Here is an 18,983-nt window from a genome sequence, read left to right on the forward strand (position 1 = left end):
AAAAAGACATCTAATTTTTACATTACAATGTTGATACACACTGGGGGGAAAAAAATAAAAATCAGAAAACACTAAACAAATCCCACTATGCAGTCTTGAGATTAACAGAGAAAATGGCTTATTTTATTAAAAACAGTATAACCATTCATTTAAACTGAATGACTAGAGACACTTGGCCTAATTTTCCAAAGGCGCTGAGCATCCAAAGCTTCCACGGTCTACAGGGACCTGCAGGTGCTCAGTGCCTCTAAAAAAAAACAACAAAAATCAGGCAAATTGTCTTTAAAAACCAAACATAGTAAGATTCAGTTAACAAGTATCACAGTATATTAAACACTATACTGTTAAAGGCTGGTGGGATTTAAAAGTTCCTTTTTACAGCTTTTGTAAGCATACAATGTTACTAAAAATGACTTACTAGGATAGAGAAGCTAAACAGACATAGGAATGTTCCTGAACACACAGTTTTAAATTATGCATTGCGATCCAAGCGTACATCAATTTCTCTGCCACTGATTTTTATGCCGTTCATTATCCTACAGGCCTTTTCAGCAGATTCTGGTGAGTCAAATCTGACTGTTCCACAGCCCTTTGATTTTCCATTCTCCATTTTTATTTCTGCAAACATTACATGACCTGAATAAATAAGTTAAACAGCAGTTATTTCAAGTCTTCAGTGCACTAACAACTTAAAGAACTCATCAGAAATGATAAAAAAACATTTTTAAATATAATGTAGGGGGACATATGATATTAGCACTTTCAGACTGATTGTATATTCACTCATTCAGGGAAGGTGACACAAGTCAAAACAGCAGTGAATAATCAAAATTAAGATCCACTGTTTCAAATCTGTCTTTCACACTGGCAGTAAGATGAAGTATGCCTGTATTTGACCTCAAGTTTGAAGCAAAGTGCCCTATAAGGCTAAGGGAAAGTTTTGTGTTTCATTTACCAATGCTGCCAGGAGTGTGACTACTGACAGGTGTTAACTGAATTGTAGTTCAATCCAGTCTACCATGTTCATCACAGCAACATATCGAGCAATCACAACAATCAAGCAATTTTGCAAAGAAGCTGCAGAGCAAAATTAGAGCCTTTAAAACAATAAAGTTACCAGGTTAGGAGTGGTAGAAAAGTAGCATCCACTATTCAGTTCCCTGCAGTGTTTTCTTGAGGTGGGACACTCAACTCATGAGGCAGCATTTTTATGTAGATGTCTTGGTACCTCAGAGAACATTCAATGCCTGAAGCTAATGAGTTTTTGCTTATGGTATGTTGTAGCACACCACTCCTGAGCCCCCAAATGCCACTAGGAACAAGAAACTTTTCCCTAAAATACACAGCTTTTTATTTTTAAAATATAATAGAATAGAATAGAAGACTGGTCTTTCACTGAAAGAAATTGAACATATGGAGACATGGTCTTTATATTTCCTTATGATACTGTTGCTTATATTTGTACTTATAATTCTTAAAAACAATTCAACATAATTACTACATCTGTTAGTTGCCAAGAAGATAATGAAAAAAAAAAAAAAATTCTGAACTATCTGGAAGTTGCCCAGGCAGTTAAGACTTTTTAAAAGAGAATGAGAACCTGTTTCGCTATATCCTCCAGCTACAAAAAAAAATGTGAACATCTGAAAATTTTTCATAGTTGAACTGTGAGTTCTAATTTATATCAAATCTGCAAATAGCTGGATGAAGACTGTCTTAGGTATCAGTGGTATGTTTTAAATTATTTGTCTTTTCTGTCTCTCCAAAACAAGAAAAGCCATCTGTAATTCAGTTAAAGCTTTCCATTCTGAAAGTGCATTTTCAAAACAAAACAATCACATACTTCTACACCCAGGCTTGATTTTCATTCACTTCTGTGAAAAGAAAACTTTTCTGAATTAGCTAAAAAGAATTATTGGATATTTGTAGCAATCCTTTATCTTACATTAAAAGGGCCTTTATTTCTTAACAAAAGGGGAAGCACAACAGCCTGCAAATATGTTAATCAGGATCATCTAATTTGCATAAAAAACAATCTGCCACTTTGGCAAAATTACTACCTCTGATTTGATGCAGCACCATTTCTGGAAGTAATGCATAACCTGGACAGGCCAAGGCCGCTGCATGCATTTGTCTCAAAATAAATGCTACATTATATACTCTGTGTTGGCCAGAGGATACATAATACCTGCTTTAAAAAAAGAAAAAGCTCAAAGAGTAATTTTATTAATGGAATGGGTTAAAGTTTATAGCAGATGAGCACCCAGAGCCCATACTGTACCTTGGTCTCACGTGTTACGTCATGCCTAGAAATTATTTATATAACTCAGGAAAGGTGGAGGAAGTAAGAAAGATTAGGCTAGCCAGACTCTTCTTCAGGATAAGGCAACAACCTTGTCTTCCTGTCCTTATCTAACGAACACCATATAAAACATGAAGTCGTTGGAGCTGAGCAGGGATAAGATTCATTTACATACCACACTGACTGAATTTCTCCTTTAGCTTCTGCCAGGTCAAGTCAAAAGGAAGCTAGAATAAAAAAAGCATTATTAATAACAAAATATTACAAAGAGAAAAAAAGCATGTAATCAAACATGCAAATAAAATAACCTCATGGTTTCTATGTATTCAAATGCTTACATTTCTCACAAATATCTGGTTGCCTTTAGAGCCTAATCTCTCTCTCATGCCACTTCCCATAGGGCCAGGCACAAATCCTCGATCGATATCGATGTTCCTGTCCAGGCCTCCACCCATAGCTGGTCCCATTCGATCAAAACCAGAACTCATCCGATCCATCCCCATTCCCATTCCTCCAGCCATACTGTTCATACCACCCATTCCACCACCTACACAAAGAAAAGGAGGATAAAATAAAAATCTCTTTTTAGTAATAAATGCACAAGTATTTTGTAAAAAAAAAAAAAAGTTCTTTTGTGTCAGGAGAAAAATAACTTTAATAGAACTGCTGTAATACAAAACCTAACTTCATATTTGCACAGTGATTTATCTAGTAGCATGGCTAATATTTTAAGTCGAAGTATTAGAAGATACAAAGTGTCAGTTCTAAAATAAAAGTAAAAAACAAACTGCATCAAGCTATTAATTATACCATCTAATGTAGTGAAATGTTGAACACAAGATTTAAAGGCTGTCCAGCTTAATTAATAAAAATCTGATACCCTGTACCAAAGAGATCAAGGCAAAATAACTGTGACAACGTTAAGATACAGATAATTTGACCATATACACTATTGTTTATTTTGCTTCTTGCAATCACATTCATCTTTACTTAATACAGCCACACTTACTGACACAACCTTCTAGAGAAAGCATATTTTGCAGATAACAGATGTTACTGCAAGTACTGTGAAAAGCATGGACTTTCCTATAATATATTTCATTGCATGTATCAATGTATATTATATAAAGAACTAAGATCAATGGCATTCAAATATCCTATTATAATCTTTCTGGATTCATAATTAAAAATTAATGTAAAGCAAAACTATCAAGATCATTCATGAGGGACCTTCTCTTTAAGCCTTATGCCTCTCAAGATTGCCACTAGCAAGATTTTAGTTTCTCATCTGCACTAGCCTGAGGAACTCAGACATTTGCTGTAATACAAACTCAGTATTGGAGCTTCACACAAAATTAAACTGAGTGGTAATCTGAATTCAAGACTGATTTCTTATTTCAGTGATGAGAGATTACTGAAGCTCAGCTTCATGAAGTTCACACAAATAACTCTGCCTATTTGTCTTTTTTTCTGGAACACAAGTTTACTTGAATCACTTCTCCCTCCAAACCAGAAGTTAAAAGCATTTCAAAACTAAGATTAAGGGAAAGACTGTATTAGCAAGTTTTCCTCTGAACTTTTACCTCAAAAAAACAGCTTTAAAAACTATTAAGACTTGCAGTCACATGCAAGAGAATTCTAATTCTTCCAACACTGGCAAGACACTACAGTACAACAAAATCCTCTGATACAATGACATGTGCACCATATCATTACATTACCTATGCTTTTACATTCTATTGAAACAAGTTAACCTACTCATTCCAGATCTTACTGGGCCCATGCTAGGCGCTCCCATTCCTCCTGCAAAAACACCAATCATTGCACCACCTAAACAGAAAAAAACAATAAAGTGACATACACTGAAACCAGCAGTTAGTGACAACAACAAAGCACACGCTGATGAAGGGCACTGATCTCAGTGTTACCTGGCAATTCTTTTCTACAGAACACTTTAACCTGTGCCTTTGTTATTCAAACTAAATAGGAAACATCTAGTAAGTAACATTAGTTCCTCCTCCTCTGTTATGGGATTTAAGCTACTCTTCATTTCTTTCTAGCTTTTCTCCCCTCTGACAGTCTGGCAGCAGCACAAACATCTTAGAGCTAAATGAGCCATTTCCCACGTTGGGAAGAACAGCCTCTAAACTGAAGGGTTCATCTTATTTGAACTTCATAGTACAGAAATGCCCCAGTTTCTCCCGTTTTCAAGAAACCTATGCAAAAGCTAGAAGCAGCTCTCCCAATGTCTGTCTTTACTGCATACGAAGAGCGAATTGATAGAATTTGATGCGAAAAAGGGAGAAAGAAAGGGAATTGATACTTAATAAAAGCTATTTGGCAGAACCATGGAATCTCCAGAATGGTATCAGAGACTGATTCTAGAGTGGGGTAAAAATAATTCTTTTCATTGAAGTGCTAATATTAAGGAAAGTAATCCCAAGGGAGCTTCTAGAATTGTAGAAACTCAAAAGAACTACATTCCTGTCACTACAGAACAGAGTAGAACTGTCAGCTGCATTTTTCTTGCTTGATTTTCATACCTAAAAGAAACAGCTCAGTTTTTACTTATGGCAAAATAGATCAATACCTGTTGTCTTTAGGCTAGACACCATTGTTTTAATATCTAGAAAAGATCACTGCTGAGACTTCCATTAGATTCGTTTCCTCCACACAGTTCAACAATTGTTCCCTGCCAGTCTCTTGTGGGAAATATTTGTCTCCTCTCAGACAACATGCTGTCATAGCCATACCAAGGCCTCAAAAACTATGGACTAGACTGTTTAAAAAAACTACCAATTTTCAACACCAGCATGATTACTCCCAGTACTTCAGCCAACAGTTTGCATATTAGAAAGATCTTAATACTTATGTGTTAGGCCAGAGAGAGTCTTGCAATGAAACACCAAGTCAAATTTTGAGACTGCTGTCAACATGACTGTTTTTTGCCCTTAAAAAGAATTGTGAAGAAAAAGAATCCCCCCTTTTCCAGAGCTAGAAAACCTTAGTTGTTTGTGAGTGCATCCCAGTTACACCCACTCTCTTTTAGAAAGAAAAAAAAAAAAGTCTCCCCAACAGTCTAAGATGCACTTGAAAAAGAAAAAAAAAAAAAAAAAAAAAACAAAACAACCCACAACCTGAAAGCTCAAATAATCCTAATAAGCAAGATTTCAGTTACTTCTGACCTTAGAAACATCCTTTATCTGTACTTTTTCCCCCACTGGCTTTTCACCAACAAAAGATAATATACTTCAAAATTTTGGCAATTTAAATGGCAACTCCAACAATTCTGCTGCAAATCAAACATCCTCATTGTCACTAATTGATGCCATAGCCCAATCAGAGATTGTTTTAAGTTGCCCTCCTTGAAACTGGCAAGGTACTAAAGTCAAATGCACTCACAGCATTTCCTTTTAAGATACCATCAACCTAAACATTGTAACAGGAGTACACTAGGGCCTTCCCTGACTAAACACGATATCTATTAACTATTGTATTTGTAAATCCCTACAATTTCCTTCCATTACTTAAGGATAAGTTGGGAAACTCTTATCTGGGTTCTCAGAACAGTATTTAAACGGTAAGATTGCCGAGAGGTTGTAAGTTGAAGCTTGCTGGATCTACTGAATGACTGACTCCCACACCAGCGGCCATGTTCATGCATTTCAAAACCAACGTGCATTACCAGAAGACTCAGAAGTCTATTGCTTGCATGAACACTTATAACTGAAGTGTCTTTGGATTTTCACTCAGGAACCAGGTGTTTATCCTATGTTGCAAGTAGATAAAGTGAAAGCATATACTTGATTTCTAAGACATTAATTCCAAGACATTAAGACTAACTCAACTGACAAGCTTATTACATTCTTATCACTTCTACACAATTACCAGTGCTCAAAGAAAAGCACACAAGTTACCCTTTGTTATGACTTGCCCACATTAAAAAAAAAAAAAAAAAAAAAATTCAACTTTTAGACTGGATGAAGCTTATGCTCTTAGCAGCTCTTCTCTTTCAGTGGGGAATTAAGGGAGGGGGAAAGGGAGAAAAACGGGGAGGACAGGGAAGAAAACCTGTCTCCTGTAATGCATTCATCCAGGTAACAGGATAGCAACAAAGTGCAAGAAGGCTGTACTGTTAAGCACTTCCAGGCCTCTTAAGATAGAAAATATCTCATTTGAGGGAACCTAACAGTAACAAAATTAACTCTGTCAATAAGACATCATCTATAAACAAAACAAAGCTGGTTCAGTTACAGAAGAGGCCAATAAAACCCATTCTGAGCTGCCTGAGCACAGAAGGCAGGAAGAAAACAGAGGGCACCAAAATTCACTGTTCCTATCCAATGCTACCTGATTTGCAGTAAAAACAATTTTCCAGCATGCATTTGCTAAAGCAGGCTCCTGGAAGTTACAAAGGTGGTACACATGGGCAGCTTGTTCAGGATTACCAGAAGCATATAATTTAATACCCAAAAGACTTAATACCTCACTAAGTTAACAGTATGAAGCTAAATGCTTTCCTCAAATCACTATTTTGTTTATATTTTATAGATGGAAAAAAAACCCCCACACTTCAACGTCCATGCTAAGTGACGGCTATAATAAATACTCAGATTACATCCCTATAGTAATGACTGAGGCAGAGGCGACAGAAGAAGATGACCAAATGAAACCAGGTCTCTTCTTGATTTTTTTTCTAAAACTCTTCCAATACTATGTTGCAATTTGCCACAGGAAATTTAACAGTTACCATACCCATCCTTCCAAAAGAATCTCCAAAACCACGGTTCAATGCCATGTCACTACGACCAAAATCTCTTTCCATGTTTCCTCCCATTCCACCACGGAACATTTCTGTAGAGTACAAAGCAAAAATCCAGAAATATTCTGTTATATACATCGAAGCTGATGTTCATACAACACCTGTTTCACAGCTGCTTATTTACATAGAAGTGGGTTTAACACACAAGTCAGAGGCACCTATTAAATATTTAACTCCCACGTCAGTTCCTATGCCTCCACTTGTGCCACTGACTGTACTTCCTTTGAACTCATCTACATTACCCATAGCTAAAGGAAGGGCTTTTAATAAATAAATATTAGCAAACTAATAAGTGCACAGGAACAGCGTTCACCTACCTCCCATTCGGTTGACTCCAAATCCTCCCATATTAGGCATTCCTTCCATTCCACGAAATCCAGCAAGTCCTGTAAAATAAGGAAGAGTGTTTTCTATACAATATTAAAAAAAATATACTTAATGCAAAAAAACTTGACTGCACGTACCGCCTCCCATTCTATTCATTCCGCCAAATCCTGGACCATCTATTCCCATACCTTTAAACCAAAAAGACAAAAGCCATTTAGAAGACAGGTAACATCCTAATGGATTTTAAAAATGCACACAGTTAACATCTCAAAAGGCTTGCTTTGTTAAGAGTATGTCATTCTTCCAAACACAGAAATGACAATTTTAAACTTAAAGCTCTGTAAAACTTAAAAATGAAGAACACAGATTTACCTGCTGGACCCATGCTCCCCATTCCACCACCCATGCTCAACTGTGTTGCACTGATGGGCTGTCCACCTGGTCCAAGTCCCATACCAATGCCACCAAGACCACCTTGGAAACAAAAATAAATATCACCAGAAGGAAGATTTTCTTCTGTATCATAAAGAGACCACAGGAAGCAAAAGTACTACTAAACTGTTCCAAGACTCTATATCAACATATATTAAGTGCAAGGAGTAGAAAACAGAGTATGCACTCACGAGGTAATTGTGAAGTTTTGCTGTCCGCAACACGGAAATCTTCATGAGGAATTGATTTGTCATCCTGATAAAAAACAAGGATGTTAAGCTATGATCCTTTCAGTGCTTTGGCAGAGACATGTAAGGTAAAAAGAAATGTAAGCAGCTTACCATTTTTACATGCATGGGTCTATCGAACAGGAATTGTCCATTGAACATAGCTGAAGAAATGCAAGTCAAGGAATCTAACTACAGAAGACAACTTAACTATTTCAGAAAAGTCACTGTAAAAACTTATTTTATTTCTGCACCATTTTTAGGAGTCTTATCTTTCCTTACCTCATCTTTAGAACGCCAATTCAAAGGCCAGAAGATACTATACAAGCTGTTTGGTATATAAAAGTTAGTTTCACACATGTCACATTCCCATATATTTTAAGCTTGTTCAACATTATCAGGAACACCTTTTTAGACTCTAGCAGTAAACTCAGTCACTACTAAAAATGTAATCCGCACAGTATTACACTCTAGTCCCTATATACTAGCTACAAGGCAAAAAAGCACCATTTGTAAAACTACACTATCAGAAGCCATTAAAGACTAATCCATATCTGATCAATTATTTTTCAAAACCAAGGATACATATTGCTTGAACAGCTTCAATTGCTTGTTCAAAGGTAACTGTTCCCATTCCTCGACTCTTGCCATCTTTATCTTCTTTGATATCTGCACGCTTTACAGTTCCAGCAATGCTGAATACCTCCTTCAGTTTCTTCCAGCCAACTTTAAAGTCAAGCTTACACACAGAAATATATTAGTGATTTCAGTGCACATTTCTGTTCTGCCATTACATTTGGAAGAGATTTTCTGCATTGTTGTAACTCTTCAGCTTCACAAAATGCTGGATATAGGTAAATAGCCAGGATTTTGTAATACACACACACTGCAGCCAAGTCCAAAAATGTCAACTAAAAGCAACGATTTATTCTACATATACGTATTTTACTTTAGTTAACATACTAAAATTAAGAAATGGATGGGTTCTTGTCGAGAGCAGCTGTACTCCCACAAGTCTCCTTGCAGACATAACAGTTTTTTGTGCGAATAAAGAATTTATGAAGTAAGCACCTCCGACAAATGTAACAGCTTAAGTTAAAGTAACTAGCAAGATAAACGGAAGTGTATATTTAATTAAAAAGAAATGAAATTGTAAATACATAGTGAAAAGATGTATAAAATATTTTTTTCGAATCAACAGATGACTGTGCAAGAATTAAAAGTGCGTGTCAACCTCAAGAGTTTAACGTATCTTTCATGTCCACAATCTGAATACATATCCAGCATTTTTAGATGAATATACTAATTGAAAACTAACATTTCCAATTTCCTCGTTATATTAAAACTGAATTATGCAGGAATATAAGATTGTTTTACAAAGATCAAATATTACAGTTATGAAATACAGTTTTAAACTTACATTAGCAACAAAAATAGTGGACCCAAGCCTGCCTGCCTGCAAGTTACTGATAACCTCAGGAGGAATGTTTGGATTATTGAGAATAGAAGGTGGCAAATTCATTATTCCAGGTGCCACATCAGGTCCGTGTCCTCCTGGAAACTGTCCTCCTACACGCTGCAATGCCCTACGAGCATGTTCACCTTCAGGATCCTGAAACATGGGCAAAAATAAAGCCAACTTAATCATCAACAAGAGGACTGGCAACAAACAAAAAGGTACTATTTGAAATTCTACATAAACCCATCAAAATTATCAACTAATATCCTTGTCCATGTCAGAGGGATCAAGAACTGAATTAGCATGGAGACCTAATTCCCTCACCTCTAGAGGTGGGTCCTTTCAGATGAGGGTTGAGGCATATTGGCAAAGCACTTGTTGAGGAAGCGTGCACTGCCACTTCACATGCTGTACCTAGCCTATGGACAAGTAGAAAAGATTTCAATCTAAAGGACTGTCAGTCTAGCACCTTCTTCCAAGAACTGAATTAATTTAATTAGGTTTTTTTTATTATTTATTAATACCATTATTAAAGTTGTAACAGGACAAAAAGAACTGCGTCAGACACTGATATACTCGTATACTACAACACTACAATAGAAATGTTGACATTAATTTAACTTTCCAGTCAGCGCAAGTTCTCTACTTCCAGCTCCATTTTTGCACATATGTAGTAGTCTGATATTCAGCTCGTTCTGCATCATATTTTGAAGCAGGTAAGCAATGTAAACATAGAATCCTTTAGGCTGGAAAAGGCCTGATGACACTAAGGTGAGAATATGAAGTTAAAGTTGTTTTAAGGAAAAACAGTATTAGATTTTTTTGACTTTAGGATACACTTTTTGTCAGTTCACTTGGCCTAGTATCAAGACCTGCAAGCCAACAGGGACTTTAGCCCATTAAGAAAATGTCATAAAAAAACTAAACTGGAAATTACACAGCTAAGATGCTCAAAACACTGCATTGTCATCTCAGTAGTTATAATATCTTCACTATTTCAAATTAAAAACAGCAGCAATAACCATACCTCTTTAATATTCAGGGGTCTTCCACTAAGATCATATTTGTTCATAGTTTCTAACGCTTTCTTAACAAATTCTTCATCTTTGAATTCAACCACACTTAGAGGGAACAAAACAAATAAAGTTTAAAATGTTAAAATTAACAGAATGTTTGGATAGTAGTGTGTTTCTACACATATAGAAAAAGAAACTTACCCACAACCCTACATCCATGATGATTTGTCATCATATGTAAAGAGAAAAAAGAAAAAAAGTCAGTCAGCACATACGATAGAGCATTTAAGATTCCAGTTAAAGATCCCAGCTCACTGTTAAATGACTATTCAAGTTATTTTCAGCTTCAAAATCCATAATACATGCTCTTTACTGGTAGCCAAGCTGAATTTCTCCTACTTTCTCAACATACGTACCTTTCAAACGCAAGAGAATACATTATCTTTTATTCTCTTTGAGCCAAACCAGAATTGGAAAAATGCCACACAGATCCATGTAAGGACAACTGGGGAGAGGAGGTGGGGGGAAAAGGGTGGAAGGAAAGAAAAAAAAAAAAACCAAAAACATAACCAAAAACCAATCAAGACACTCATCGTGTCATTAAAAACTGCCCACTGACTACAGAATTCAAATCTACCTACATCCAGTATACCGGTTTGAAGAACAAGGAGTCTGCATACCTCTTCAGTATTACTAGCATAATTGAGATTACTTTGTAAGAAAATAACCTAATTGACTGCACCAGAATCCTTCTAATACAGCAAAGAGTTGAGGATTGCTTTAAGCAAAGCTGACAGCGTGCTTTAGTTTTAACAAGCGTTAAAGAAAGTCATTTACAACAATTGATACAACCTCAGTTAAGACTCAAACCTGCATTTCGCATGTTCTCATTGCAGGTTCAGAGCTACTATTGGCCAAACTTTTGACTATTTTTAAGAAGACAAAGGAGCTTTAACAATCTTCACTCTTAGTGCCTCATTGCTGGCACTCTGTTGGCTACCAACCATCTCCATCCATTTAGTTTCTTTTAAGAAAACAAATACATTAATCCAGTGTTTAGAGTACCAACCCTGCAAAGCTGTCAAATCAGGCACTTCAAACAGTATATTCTCAGCTAACATTTTATGCTCATTGGCCCCAAGAAGAGAATGCTACGCTAACAAAATTTAAATAAAAACAGTGGTTTATTGAACGTCCTTTGTACGAAACAGATTTGTACCAAAACAAAGATGTTGGCTAAAAAGAAGAATTAAGTAAATGCCATTTGTTAACATTTACAGAAGTATTTTGTCCTTTACAGCCAGCTAGTTTGAGTTGCATGAAAGTGTCAGACTACTTCTAATACAAAATCCTCAAGGCTATCTTAATGAAAATCAGTGTAAAAATGAAACTTACTTTCCAATAACTGGTACAGGTATTATACAAAAATAAAACTGCTGAGGAACTTTTAAACCTCTAGCAGATCGTTGCCCACGGCACTTACCCTTGATTTTCCTTCAGCATCCTTAAACAGCTCCACGTATGTAACCTCACCAACTACATAAGACATACAAAGGGAAAATACCAAGAGACAATGCATTTAAACACCAGTATCTTTCTTTACTGTGCCCCTGTGCACAACTCTACAGAGAAGCACCTATTATTCACCAACAATCAAAACCAGACCAACGTACCTCCTGTCAATGGCTATATAATTTAGCTAATTTTCAGAAATATACAGCAGCCACATTCTCAAAAGCTAAAAACAAACAACTATATTTAACCTAATTCATACTACAGATCATATTTTGGCCAGTATGATATAGTTGGTGAACAAATTCAGATATACACAGTCCCTTAACCTAACAAATGAAACGTCAACGTTCACTGGAAAGTGTTATATTTATCATCCTACTCACAACACCTGTTTTAAGGTGACTTTCTACCTGAATGTCTTCAATCATAAGTTTGCCTTCAATAACCAAATTTACACATCAAATATTTCACAGCAAGCCACTCACTTTCTAAAGTAGGAAGTTTCAGTAAATAAACCAATCAAATAGTCACGTCACCTTACAACAGATAAACCAGCAGTTACAGAAGGGGGTTTTGGCATTTTTCGCAGCCTAAAAGCCAAGTGTGCTTTGCATTACTTTTGAAGAATCAATTTTTTCAAGGAAAACACAGAACTAACTTTTTACAGAATTCATATATTAGCATTATTTTACCCCAAACTTAAAATAAAATGTTTGGGGTAGTAAGATTACTCTATCAGAACTGCAACAATAGTAACAAGCTTTTAATACAAATCTCCAGACAAACAGTCATGGCAGTAGTGACAATGCAGACAAAGTTATTCCACAGCCAGATTCCACCAAAGAAATACAAAACAACTTTTGAAAGACGTCCTTTATTATTCATGTTAACACACTAAATGTGTTGCTTAAATACAATAGCCCTTGAAAAAAAAAAAACTACAAAGACTACAACTAGACGAAACACAATCTCTTTAAAAAGTCATGAGGTCATGCATATACTCTCTACTGTCACACTAGAATGGCAGAAGATTGTAAGCACTTCATTCACTTCATTTACCCATCCTACCCTGCAATGCAATTGTCTCAGATGAAAGAGGGGGAAGGGAGATAGATGTACCAAGTAAAGGCCAAAAAAAAAAAAAAAAAAAGTTGTCAAATTTGTGTGGCTCAAAGGACATGTACATTGCATTTAAGTTCTACCCCTTTCTATGCGAAGTGTATTATAAGGAATAAGTTACCTTTCTCTCTCATAAGATCTTTAATAGCTTGCCATTTCATGTCATATGGGATGTTGCTAATAAAAACTCTGTTACGATTAATAGTCTTCTTCTCTGCAGTGCCTGCATTCTTGTCCTTTGAATAGGGGTGGAATCTATTCTTGTTTCCAAGAGAAGGGATTGCCTTTGGTTTTGCAACATACTTCTCTTTCACAGGTGCTTTCTCTTCTTTTACTGTCTCATCATTATCCCTACATTAAAAAAGAAAACACGAAACAAAAAAATATTAGGCTTCTGTTGGATCATTAGACTATTATACCTCCTATATACATAGTTGTATTCCTCCTATGCTATTAGAACTCCCAGGATGTCAAATGTTGCTTTTCAAATTAGGAAAAGTAAATTCATGTTACCAGTCTAATTTCAAAATACGTTGCTTTATCTAGAACAAAAAAATCATGTTGTAACAGTTTTATTCACTACTGTAAGTAACGAGAGCACATCTCGCTACTTCAGTTACATTCCATTTCCATTATGTCTGTCAAGATTCAGCAAGATGGTACTATTAAACTACTACAAATATCAAAATACGACATCTCAGCTGAAAAATAAACTACAGCATCCATGCTTTGGTGCTTCAACAATTTTCACATCAGACTTGGCTAAGTTACACGATATTCGCCACAGAAGTGAGAGCTGAAATGGTCTAACTTATGGAACAGCTTGGTATGCTTCATTCAATGTAATAATAATATATAAAACCCAACTCTGATAGGTTGTAAATAAAATTACATTTTATTTACCACATAAATAATTTTTATTTATAATTTGTGTCAGACTGCTTTTAGACAGAAATTAAAATTCAATTAAGAACAACAAATGCTCTTTCACTTTCATTGCTTAACACTACTAGAATTTTAAAACTTCCTAAATGCATAGGAAATAGGTGTATTAAGACATGCTCTGCATCTAAGACTAATTAAGTCACCAGGTATTATCCACTAGAAACGACAACAAAATAGACTTCTGGCCCTCGGTCTTTCAAAAATTTAGCAACAGCAGCTGCTCTCCTTTTAAAATCTTTTTATTTTTAGATGATAATGCAGGAAAATTTGCTTACTCTCTTTTAAAGCTGCCCAAATCTCAACTTTGATAAAACTATACGCTTTGAACAGAATTAGAAGAAATATCCAGAACTCTTTAGCGCTCCAGATAGTTACTATCACAAGGTGATTTTGTATGCTATCAGAGGATCAAGGTGCCTGAATTGTTACTTTAAAAAAGGTGAACCACTGAACTGAAAGAATCCAGTGATAAAGCCACTAAATAGATGCTACTTAGAGATAGATATACAGCCATGTCTAGCTCAAATCTCACTGCAGTTAATGAGAAACTTAAAAAGTACTTTTACACCAATGTTTATTTTAAAAAGCCTGCATTAGCTACTCGAGTTAGAACAATTACAAGGAAATGTCCTACAGGACTGTCAAAAGTGATTGGGAAACCCTCCTTCTTAAACTACATCACTATCTTTACAATTTTTCCTGCATTTCAGAAGGCTTTTCATTTTGCCGCTTTGGAAGGTTTCTGGTGTAAAATTAGCCAAAACAGGCATTTCGGTTTTACAACCACAACATATGGCAAGATCACCGATTTTGATTAATTGAAATGAGTATTTTCAGCTCCCTGCACAGTGATTAACAAAACAGTGAGTAAGTGGCAGTCTAGCACATGCAAGTAGCCTTTCACGAAGCTAAACATATTATCTACTCAAGCTTGGGCGTTTTCAGGGAGGAATAAATTCAAATACATCTATATTTCTCCCATTACTTTTTCCCAAAATTTTAAGTACTCATATGATATGACCTTCACAGTCCTTGTGTTTACAAGTGGATTAAAGGAGGATTAGCAACTGAGAAATGCGTGGACACTCCTCTGGGCTAAGTATTTGTAAAATTTAAAACATTCAAAGTCAACAACATGTTATCTGGTTCAAGCATCCTCCAGCTTCCCTCTGCATCACCCTTCCTCCACACCATCCTGTCTGTCGTGGCAATGTAATTCTTGTGTGGCTGTGTAATGAACTGAAATGGGGGGGAACGATGCAGGGAACTGGAAGGAGCCAGAGGGAGAGGGGAGAGAAAGAGTATCAGGTTTTCCAGTCAGCTCAGTTCCAATTCAGTCCCATTTACAAATGCAAAACTCCCGCCCAATGAGACCCCTAGTAAAATCTGAGTTCTTCCTTAAGTTTTAGGATTAGAGCAATGGATTCTCTTTAGCCTTTTAAGCTCTTTCCTGCTTAAAGGATTATGAAACAGTCCCTGGGTGCTCAGGAAGAGCCAGGTCTCCAAATACAGAATCCACAGGCTCTACAAAACCTGGCTGTACAAACCAGCAGAGAGCACAGAGGATATGAGTCTGGCATAAACTCTGAAATCTGGGAAACAAGAAGACACTTCACTTAGTCTGGAGATCACAGCCAGTCTCCTGAAAATAGAGGATTAATTAAAAAGCAATCCTTCTTGCAATACTCATCTGCCAAAACCAACGAGCCAGCGAACAAACTGGAGGCAGAGAACCTTCTATGAATGTAGCTCTTACCCTCCTCCTTGAGTATTAAAAATAATTTCAATCAAATAATACATTCACAGCAATGTCATGTTAGTCACCTATAGACCACAGAAAAGACAGTCTCAGAAACTATGAACTGGCATTTTCTTGGCAGAAAACCAATAATAATTTCTACTCTTTACCTTTGTATGAACTAATAATTTTATACATTTAATTAATGTTTGCCTGTGAAATCACTAGCAGATTGCTAGGATTGAAAAAGAGGCGTCTACATTAGTTTCTTAAAAAAAAAAAGCACATCCTCATTCATTTTAAAAAGAGCAATTTTTACCTTTTGAAAAATAATGCCTTTGAACTTCCATAAAGTTTTGGAAACAAAAGACAAGGTTTCCGTATACAAATACAAAACTAGAAGCCTAAAAAATAATAAGCACAAGATAAATTAACATGAAAGCCTTAAAAGCTGATTTTTTTTTTAAACAACCTACTTCTCTGCTCACAAGTGTCCATACAAATAATAAGATCAGCAGAGACAGAAATGCAAGAAGTCCACAACAGGTGATTCTAAAGCACATAGATCACTTTAGCTTTGCTGCACTGAACAGTTCCACTGCTCAATACAATCAACTTAGGGAAGCGTGCAAGTTGAGACCAGGATTCCTCTCCAATTTAATCTGAGTGCTAAGCAAACCTGGTTACTGAAATTTTTTTTTTAAGTAGTACATTTTACCTGCACACTGACAGCTTAATCGCTTGTACACATGTTTTGGGGAAGACTAGAAACTGTATGCAAAAGAAAAAGATTTGAAACTCCATTACCAAGAACTTGGCATTATTTTCAAAGTTGTGATTTCTACCACAGAGAATGACTGGGATTTTTCATTTGCTTGTGATTAGTTTTGGAGGGAAAAGAAGAAAACTGCTGACAGAAGGATGGATACAGAGAAATCAAGTCATTACTTTAACAGTAGCAACCCCAAAAGGCAGTAAAATATTATATGCCTCAAGATGAAAAAGGGTCACAAAGTTCCTGCGAAAATTCCATCATACTTCGTGCAGTTTGAAAGCTGAGGGCCAGGCTCAGGGGAAAAGAAAAAAAAAAAAAAAAAAAAAAAAAAGACTGCTGTTTTATGGTAATGTGAAATTTATAACTTGTAAACTATTTGAATTTCACAGGGAGTCAAGTAAAGGCATGAAGTATGCCTTTATTCCTCCAGCTTTACACTGAACTTGATCCCATGTGCATGTTTTAAACACAACAGTATCAGACCTGGGCTGTTTAGAACATGTCAAAGCTCCACAGATCTCAACACCTTTGATGTATTTCAACAGTAGTTCTACTATAAACATATTTCCCTCCAAGATATGAATGAGATTAGAAATAGATATTGAAATTCCAATAATATGAGGCCAAAATCTAGTTCATGTAAAGAACAATGACCCTCGAAGCCTGACATCAAGAACAACCACACCTATAAAAGGTTACTCACAGTATTGTTCTAGAGAGCTGGTACTTCTGGCTCCCTTACGCTATGTTCCTTTTAGACCTGCTATATAAGGCCCAGTTTACATACTCCATATATGATGTTACTATTTACAAGAAAAGTTTGTGCATGTATATGGGGGTTTTTGTTTGTTTGTTTTTAAAAAGTAAATCACTATAGCGCTGTCTTACCATTCTCACGTAAACAAAGATTAGTTCAAAGGCTTTACAAAACGTTTCGCTACGGGAAGAAGTGGAAACGTAAACAAAACCAGAAACGACCCAGAACACTTCTAGAAACGGGTCCTGTGAGAACTGGCCTGACCAGAGCCCGTGACAGCAGCCCGGAGGCTCACACCAGCGACGGTGCCAGAGCTCAGCCCGCCGCCGCGGCTTCCCCCCGCCAACACCCGCGGCTCCCCGCGCAGCCGCCCGGCCTCAGCGACTGCCACTTCACCTTCCCCCACACCCCGGCCACGGCCTCCTCCGTGCGCCCCGCAGCGGCTTACCGGGGCGGGAGAAGCCTCCCTCGCCTCGCCGCCCCACCGCCTCAGCCCCGGCCGCCGCTCGCCGCCCCCCGCCGGCTCCGCGCCCGGGCCCGCGCAGCGCCGGAACGGCTCCGGCCCCCGGCGGGGGAGGAGCCCGGCGGGGCGTGGGGGAGGAGGGGGCCGGCCGCCTTCCCCCCGCCGCGGCCTAGGCGGGCCCGCCGCACCCCCGCGCTTCCCCGGCCGCGCTGCCCCCCTCCGCCCGCCGCGGCCCGCCCCGGCCCAGCCCCGCACACACATTTTGACGCCATTAGCGCTGCCCCCGCCGCTCTCGGTCGTTGCCGTTGTCACTGCCGCCGCCTCCTCATCCTGCGGCGGCTGTTGTTGCGGCGGCGGCTGTTGCTGTTGCTGCTGCTGCTGCTGCTGCTGCTGTGGCGGCGGCGGCTGGCCGGCGGCGGCGTCCTCGGCTGCGCGCTGCGGAGCGGCGGCCGCAGCCTCCGGCTTGTCGTTCTCCGCCATTTCGTTGCCGGGCCGCGGCCCCGCTACCGCTAGGTTTGAAAAGGGCCCGGAGCGCCTCGGCCTCGCCGCGCCGGGCCGGCCAAGTCTCGCGAGAACGGGGCTTGCGGCGGCGCGGGGGAGGGGACGCGCCAGGCGGCTTTGCGGGTTGCCATGGCGACGCCGGTGGGCTGCCGGACCCGCCGTCGCCGTGGCCGCCCCACAGCCGCGGCCGGCAGGAGCGTCCCGAGGGATCCGCCGCTCGGCTCCGGCTGGGCAGCCCCCGCCCCGAGCGGTGACTGAGCTTCCGGGGCTGCTGCCCACCTCTCACCGCCGTGCGGCTCTGCCCAAACCCTGGGCCCGCTCCCGAGCGTTCAGTAATTCGCACCCCGGACAGGCTATCGCCCTCACGGCGCCACCCGCCATGTGCAAATTCCCTTAATTTGAAACCGACCACCTCGTGCGGTGGCCAGTGATGCCTGCCCAGAAGAACCGCAGGCTAACCGAGCCCCACGGCAAGCGGCTGGCGGGAGCGCAGGCACCTCACAACAGCCAGCGGGCCTAGCACCAAAGGCCTAACGCCATTTTCATAAGCTTAGGAACATCTGCAAAGCTGTAGGGTGCTAACAA

The 18,983-nt window shown here is 38.7% G+C and overlaps 1 protein-coding gene across 2 annotated transcripts; it reads right to left on the reverse strand.

The window, feature by feature from the left end:
- Nucleotides 1-101: 101 nt before the first annotated feature.
- Nucleotides 102-18,474, reverse strand: MYEF2 (myelin expression factor 2). Of its 2 annotated transcripts, XM_087743757.1 has the most exons (17): nucleotides 18,157-18,474; nucleotides 13,341-13,570; nucleotides 12,069-12,121; nucleotides 10,787-10,794; nucleotides 10,597-10,690; nucleotides 9,531-9,722; nucleotides 8,696-8,849; nucleotides 8,225-8,274; nucleotides 8,075-8,138; nucleotides 7,824-7,925; nucleotides 7,589-7,639; nucleotides 7,442-7,510; nucleotides 7,058-7,156; nucleotides 4,061-4,132; nucleotides 2,641-2,849; nucleotides 2,478-2,529; nucleotides 102-636 (listed from the first exon to the last, which is right to left on the reverse strand). In XM_087743757.1, exons 1-17 carry the CDS (start codon nucleotides 18,375-18,377, stop codon nucleotides 473-475), a joined length of 1,884 nt encoding a protein of 627 aa, XP_087599883.1. In that variant the 5' UTR covers nucleotides 18,378-18,474; the 3' UTR covers nucleotides 102-472. The 2 variants fall into 2 exon arrangements, with proteins under 2 accessions (XP_087599883.1, XP_087599884.1); XM_087743758.1 differs by lacking the exon at nucleotides 4,061-4,132.
- Between the last annotated feature and the right edge of the window lie 509 nt (nucleotides 18,475-18,983).

This window comes from Nipponia nippon, unplaced genomic scaffold (assembly GCF_047370975.1).
Source record: "Nipponia nippon isolate SJK-2023a ecotype South Korea unplaced genomic scaffold, ASM4737097v1 scaffold_9, whole genome shotgun sequence".
Lineage (NCBI taxonomy): Eukaryota > Metazoa > Chordata > Aves > Pelecaniformes > Threskiornithidae > Nipponia > Nipponia nippon.

What these genes read in the sequence shown, in the direction of transcription:
- MYEF2 (XM_087743757.1), bottom strand. Translation starts at nt 18,377, where the DNA reads ATGGCGGAGAACGACAAGCCGGAGGCTGCGGCCGCCGCTCCGCAGCGC. An exon ending in GACCCCTGAATATTAAAGAG is followed by an intron (nt 9,723 to 10,596) that starts GTATGGTTATTG and finishes CCCATGTTTCAG; the next exon opens with GATCCTGAAGGTGAACATGC. An exon ending in GGAGAAATTCAGTCAGTGTG is followed by an intron (nt 637 to 2,477) that starts GTATGTAAATGA and finishes TTATTTATTCAG; the next exon opens with GTCATGTAATGTTTGCAGAA.